At 47.8% G+C, this 7133-nt stretch overlaps 1 protein-coding gene across 1 annotated transcript in view; it reads right to left on the bottom strand.

Annotated features, from left to right (window-relative positions):
• Positions 1-2902: 2902 nt before the first annotated feature.
• Stx8 (syntaxin 8) overlaps positions 2903-7133 on the bottom strand; it is a 258115-nt gene continuing 253884 nt past the window's right edge. Inside the window, exon 8 of the mRNA XM_046422179.2 lies at positions 2903-3079. Within this exon, the coding sequence (XP_046278135.1) occupies positions 3012-3079 (68 nt within the window). The 3' untranslated portion in view covers positions 2903-3011. The remainder of the gene's footprint in view (positions 3080-7133) is intronic.

The following is a 7133-nucleotide window of genomic DNA, read 5'->3' as shown; positions in this document are numbered from 1 at the left end:
TCTTTATATGGTATCTAGACTTAAAATGCTTATAATTAATAATCAGCTAAGTTAAACAATTCTTACGCTGTTATCTTAAATAAAGTTTATTTTCACTAAAAAGTTTCCGAGGTGCTGGGTGCTGTGGCCGTGGCTAGCCAATCTTCTTTATCTCCTTTATGAGGGCTTACAGCTCGACCCATCAATCTCACAGTCTTTGCTTCAGGTCACCTGGGACTGTGGTCCTGACACTTTGGCAGGAGGTGGGAGTGACTATGCTTTGTGAACCATGTTGGCAAATGCTACTTTTACATGAGCCACCTACTTTTATATGAGCCACATGTCCACATGTGGACACTATAAGGTTGGTCTTAAGAAAACAGGTCCCCAAAAGTGTTGCATCCCAGTCACCTGGGTATTCCTTGCCACTTCTAGTCTGGTAAGGACAGGTGTCTCACTTGGGAAACTCACGCCTTGAAGAAGACCGAAGGAGCTGGTCTCTGTGTGGCATGCCCTTAGCCTCTGTATTCCCCAACATCTGAATCGTAGGTCCTAGCTCTTTAACTTCCCAGGCATCTTTTCTTCCACTCTTCTGACTGTGGATCCAGAGAAGTGAAGTAACTGTTCTAGGGTCACACAGCTAGTAACACTGGGGCTGGGCCTAGAGCCCATTCAGCCAAAAGAACAGAAGCTGCTGTGTGTAGACATCAGCTCAGTGTTTTGCTTGAAAAGGCCTTTCAGTGTGACTGAGCCAGGACTCTGTGGCTCTGTGGCTCTGGTTCAAAGTTGTCCCACGAGTTGCCGGGGCTCCGTGCTGAGCAAGTCAAGAGGAGGTGAGAAAGTCAAACAGACTGTCAATGCCTCCTCTCCTGAGCCCCAGAGTGGGGGCCGGGGGCTCTAGGAGATGTAGTTTGTACAGATTTGGGGTTTCACACAGACTGGAAGATGTGGCTCTGAGGATTCCTGGTCTTCCATTGGGTGATCCATTAGCAACCGCCCCACCCTGACAAGGATGCATCCTGGGGCATGTTGCCATCCACAAGCCCTTGCCCAGGCTCCAGCAGGGCCTCTCCAGGAACACACCCGTGTGAAACAAACCTGCTCCTCTCTCCTCCCCTTCACTGTCGGAGTCCCTGAAGATGGCTCATGCTCATGGAGGTCCCATTCCTCACCCTCTCAGCCCTGTGCCAGCTCCCACGTGGACACCTCCCAGCCACCCTGATAAGTCTTCTGGAAGGGCCTGGGCCTCCTCAAGAGGTCACTGGGCACCAGGGTCCAAACTGACAGGAGAGCTTGTTTTCCTGGCTGGCTCACTTTCACATCCTCACGCCTCTGTCCTGCTGCACTAGGTTGAAAGCAGGTGGCAGGCTCCTGAGCTCCAGATTTGGTGACCATCTGGCCCACAAAGTTCAGGTGAATTAGAGGCAGAATCCCTTCCTCAGCTGAGTCAAGTGACATGCTCTGTGCTTCCACCTGTGACTCAGTGCTCAACCAGGTGGTAGGGGGAGCTTGTCTCCTTTTTCTAGATGAGAACACAGAGGCATAGAAAAGAACCTGTTTGTGGTCACAGATCTGGTGAGGGGTGTGGTCATCCTGGAGCTGTTCACTGCATATTCACACTTCCTTCCCAAACCTTCCTAGTCCCCCGTGGTGACGTAGGACTAAATACTAGTTCTGGCCAGTGAGTTGAGAGCAGAGGTGATGGGTTCACTTCTGAACTGAACACTTCATTGCCAGAGTCCTCTTTTCCTCTGCTGGAGGGGCCTCAGTGGCTGTCCCATTGACTTGAGTTCTGGAGCAAGGAGAGGTGGTGAGATCTAAGCAGGTGTCTGGACCCAGCTCTTCCCTGCATACCTAGAGTCTTTGGTCTCAAGATCCCAGGAAATAACATCATGCCAGGCTGTACCATGTCACTCTTCCTGGTGTCTGTCTCTGTCCAGAGGGGAATTCATGTCACATCATCCCGAGAAAGTTCACAGGAGACCCTCCAACAGTCCCCTCCTCAGTGATATCATGTGCTTTGGCAACTGCTGGGTCATTGACCCTAATTCTTTTTCCTTCTACCAGAGGCACAGTAAGGCCTGCTTCCCATCCTACTTTCCCACACAGGGCGGAGAGAAGGCACGATACTTGGCCTTCTGTTCCCTTCTAACTTACCCATCCTGAGGGCCTGACATCCTTCGGGGGCTGGCCCCATCGTCCTGTCTTTCTGAGCAATGCACACAAGTCCAGGCTCTGTGATACCCACATACACACTGCCAGAGCTGGTGTGGGAGGCAGACAGGCAGCGTTGTCCTTACTTCATGAGCGCTCCGTTTTTGAACCCTACACAGGACTCTACCACCTGATTGTGCCCTATTCTTATCCTTCAAGCAAGAGATTGGATTCTGGCTGCTTAGGAAGATGGTTCAACATTGAAAAGTGAGTTCATTATCACTAAGCAAATGAAAAAGAATGTATTTGCAGGGAAGAAGGCAGTTACCAGAATCCAGAAATATCTCTAAGCAGGAGCAGCCAGTGCCAGTAAGAACGTGAACCCCGAGGGGTGACCTAGGTGGGGAAGGTTGGTGGGGTGTTTTCTTGGAAACCCCTTCTGCATGACCCTAACCTCACTCCAGCCTCACTGCCCGGACACACAAGGCACACAACTGTCCACTTGTTTCCTACATGGGGATGTAACATCTCCAAGCAGACCGGGCATCAAGGTTACAAACTGTCTACTAATTCGGCATCTCCCAAGATGCCCAGCACACTGTGGAGTGGCTGGAATCCATTGGCAGCCATGGGGCAGTCAGGAAGGGACTACTTGAGGGAACCACTTGCTAGCATCAAAATGACCAAGTTTAAAATCAGAGGGCTACACTGGGCTAACATTCTAGGTAGCTCTCAAGCTGCTGAGCTATGAAGCATCACACATCAAGAGTTCAGAGCTGTGGGGGAATTTATTGAGAGCAGATTTTGCGTACCAAAAGGGTGCAGGGCATTTATTCCGTCGTTGGCTGGTGTCACAGCGGGTGGTCCCTTTATTGCTATCAGTTGGTTGGCCAGACTGCAACAACCACAATAGCCACGAGCAGCAATAAAATCACCATTATCATCCCTGAAAAACAGAAGAAGAACATGCATCTTTTAATGATTCAGGAAAGCATTGCATATTCTATGAAGTATCTGCAAAAAGGGCAGTGGACACCGTTATGGCTTGGCAGGCTGGTGGATGCTGGCTCCTGGGGGCCTGGAAACAGCCTTTGTCACCTGGAGAGCTGTGCCAGTGCTCCTGACTGCAAGACTGAGAGGCCTGGGGGCAGGGCAGGTCTCTCCATTCAGCACTCCAGCAAGGGGTAGTGCGCAAAGCCTCCAGCTCCAGCTTCTGTGTGCCCCTTGGGCCACGAGGCCAGTGGGAACAGCTGAAGGTGTTCACCCTGTTACACAATTGAATTTTGTATTGGTGAAACGCCAACAAAGCAAAGAACTTAAGAATTTTACAAAGAAATAATCTTGAATTCATTTTTTCCACAATCCACGTAGCTTCACTTTGTCTTCTTGAGTCTGAAACACATCACTCACCTGTAAAAAGAGTACCCAGCAGACTAAAATTTTCTGTGGATATTTCTTGGATTAATATTTTTTCATTTTATTTCCTAACGCTTTTGGCTAGAGACCATGAAGGGCCCTCCCAGTCAGTATGCCCACCAGGGCCAGGCATCTGGGCTTACTATTGCCCATTCCCTCACTACACATGGCTGACTTGGACCTGAGAGAAACAGCCCTTCATTCAACAAGCTCACTGATTTTTCCCTATTCACTTGCCCAGTATTTAATTCCAAGTGCTTAGTGTGTACCACATGCCACAGGTGACCTGGTATAGCCTAAAAGAACCAGGGCACGGCTACTACAGAGTAAGCACCAAGAAAAGCCTGCTAATCCAAGACTCCCAGGCTTCTGAGACTCCAAGGGGAAGTAAGGAGCAGATAAAGAAAATGTTTTTTATACAGTAACAAGGTGGGCAAAACACAAAGTGTCATTTGGCTACCAGGATAGCTCAGGAAGACCAAGATGCTGGTTCAAAGATGGGTCAGGCTGGGTGCTGTGGCGCACATCTGTAATCCCAGCGATTCAGGAGGCTGAGGCAAGAGGATCACAAGTTCGAGGCCAGTCTTAGCCACCAAGTGAGACCCTGTCTCAAAAAGAGCTGGGATGTAGCTCAGTGGTACAGTGCCCCTGGGCTCAATTCCCAGTACCAAACAAACAAAAAAGACATAGCTCAGTGGTTTAGCACTTGCCAAGCATGCACAAGGCCCTGGGTTCAACCCCCAGCACTGCAAAGCAAACAAACAACCCCCCCATCCCACAAACCAAAACAAACAAAACCCCAGAAAGGCCAGGATCCAAACAGTCTAATTCCTTCTCCTACAGGAGACCACAGGTTGCTTGTAAGCCACCACCACATTACTGATCTTAATAGCTAGAGATATACCCTAGGTAACCAATGGCTATATCTGGCTATTTATACTGAAACTAAGATTAAATAAAGTTAAAAATTCATTTTTTCAGTTGCTCTAACTATATTTCAAGGGCACAGCAGTTACATGTGGCCAGTAACTGCTGTGTTGGACAGACAAGATAAAGAACATTTCCACCATTGTAGAAAGTCTTACTGGATAGCACTGACGTAGAAGATGGATTTTGTTTTATTTTATTTATTTATTTTTTTAAAGAGAGGGGGGGGGTTATTTTATCTCCTGCTGTTTCCCCAGCACCTACAACACCACCTGTACATATCCCAGAATACATATTTGTTGAATGAATGAATGAATGAATGAATGCATGGCTACTCATAGTCATTCACTCATTCATTATGCTGGGGATTGAACCCAGGAGCACTTGATCACAGAGCTCCATCCCCAGCCCTTTTTATTTTTCATTTTGACACAAGGTCTCACTAAGTTGCTGAGGCTGACCTTGAACCTGCTATCCTCCTGCAACAGCCTCCTTAGTTGCTGGGAGTATAGGCGTGCGCCACTGTGCGCCAAGCCTTTGCAGTCTTTTAAATGTTCATTCTATATTTGGTTACTTTCTTACATGCTTTTACTTCCTCTTGGGTCAGTTTTGTTAAATTACATGTTTCTGGGAAACTGTTAATTTTTTTCCCCCGAGTTTTCAAAATTACCACCATAAAAGTATTCACTATATTCTCTTCTGAACTCAATGCTATACCATATCCGTGTTCTTTTCCTTTCCAATACTGCTTACTTGTGAATTCTTTTTTCCTGACCACCCTTGACACAAGTGTTTCTCTTTTCATTAATCTCTTCTAAGAACAACTTTTGACTGTGATCATCTCTTGTTTCCTCATCTGTTTTATTAATTTCTGTTTTTATTTTTTAACATATATATGCATATACATACATGTGTGTGTGTGTGTATATATGTTGCAGTTGGACACAATTTTATTTATTGATTTTTATGTGGTGCTGAGGATCAAACCCAGCACCTCGCACACCTTGCACATGCTAGGCGAGCACTCTACTGCTGAACCGCAATCCCAGCCCTGTTTTTATCTTTGCTAACAGTATCTTTGGGTTTACTCTGTTAGTCTTTCTCTAAATTCTTGAATTGAAAATTAACTCACTCATTTTCCATCTTTCTTTTTTTTTTAAAACATTATGCCTACACTTGATACAGAATAATTTTCTAATTTCTAAATATTTTTAAATATTCAAAAGCGATTTCTTCTTTGGTCCAATAATTACTTAGAAGCATCTCTATAATTTTTCAATTATACTGAAACAAGCTTATCAAAACATGCACGTACTATATTTTGATATAAAAACACTTGCTTTCCACTGGTCACAATGTAGTCACAAGTACTATTAATACTATTATTGTGGTTTGCTGCCTGCATTTGAACTTAATGAAAATGTTAATTCCAATAAGACACTAATGAAAATAAGAATACAATTTGTGCCAGGTTTGGTGGTATATGCCTGTAATTCCAGCGACTTGCAAGGCTGAGACGGAAGGACTGTAAGTTCAAGGCCACCTGGACAACTTAGTAAGACCCTGTCTCAAAAAAACAAAAAAAGCAAGGGTAGGGGGTGGGAATGTAACTCTGTGCTTGTTTACCATGTGCAAGGCCCTGGGTTCAATCCCAAGCACTGCCCACTGCCCCCTGCTTCCCAAAAGAATGCACTTTGCTTTCCATCCAAGTTCACAGACTTCCTGAATTTAATCCACAGGCCCTCAGGGTTCAATGTAGATCAGGCACTGTAAATTTTAAATCTATGATTTTGAATATTGAAAAAGGACTTAGGTGAGGTCCCTTGTCATCTCCCTGTGATAGTGGGTGAGTCTTTATTAATACAGCCTCTTTCTCTAAGGATTCCATCTTTAGAGAGTCCCCGTCTCAGGAACCTAAGGGTTTGTTCTCAGTCTTCAATCAATGGACAAAAACCTGAGATGTGGACCTGCGACCCACCGGCAGAACAGTCCCAGAAACCCGCAGAGGGGCAGAGCCGCCCCATGCGCCTGCAAGGTAGGCGGACCTGCGACCCACAGGCAGAACAGGCCCAGCGGCCCGCCAGCGTGAAAGACACATCGCCCCGGTTGGGGGAGGGGCAGAGCTGCCGGGCGACTGCAAGGTAGGCGGACCTGCGACCCACCGGCAGAACAGGCCAGTGGCCTGGCCGCCCCCCGCGCCTGCAAGGTAGGCGGAACTGCGACCCACTGGCAGACAGGCCCAGCAGCCCACCAGCGTGGAAGACACATGGCCCCGGTTGGGGGAGGGGCAGAGCCGCTGCGCGCCTGCAAGGTAGGCCGACCGGCGACCCACAGGCAGGACAGGCCCAGCAACCCGCAGAGGGGCAGAGCCGCCCCCCGCGCCTGCAAGGTAGGCGGACCTGCAACCGACAGACAGAACAGGCCCAGCGGCCCGCAGAGGGGTAGAGCCACCGCCCGCACCTGCAAGGTAGGTGGACCTGCTACTAACCGGCAGAACAGGCCCAGTGGCCCGCCGGCGTGGTAGGCACATTGCCCAAATTAGAGGAGGGGCAGAGCTGCTGCCCGCGCCTGCGAGGGAGGCTTTGCAACTATATGAGAGCAATATAAATATATAGGGGGGAAATTCAATAACACAACAGTTTCACCAAGCAGAAAGA

This window comes from Marmota monax, unplaced genomic scaffold (assembly GCF_021218885.2).
Source record: "Marmota monax isolate L192 unplaced genomic scaffold, Marmota_monax_Labrador192_F-V1.1 WCK01_AAM20220418_F8-fsc00243, whole genome shotgun sequence".
Classification (NCBI taxonomy): Eukaryota; Metazoa; Chordata; class Mammalia; order Rodentia; family Sciuridae; genus Marmota; species Marmota monax.
Note: the sequence above shows the minus strand (reverse complement) of the source record. Positions and strands in the feature narration are given on the sequence as shown.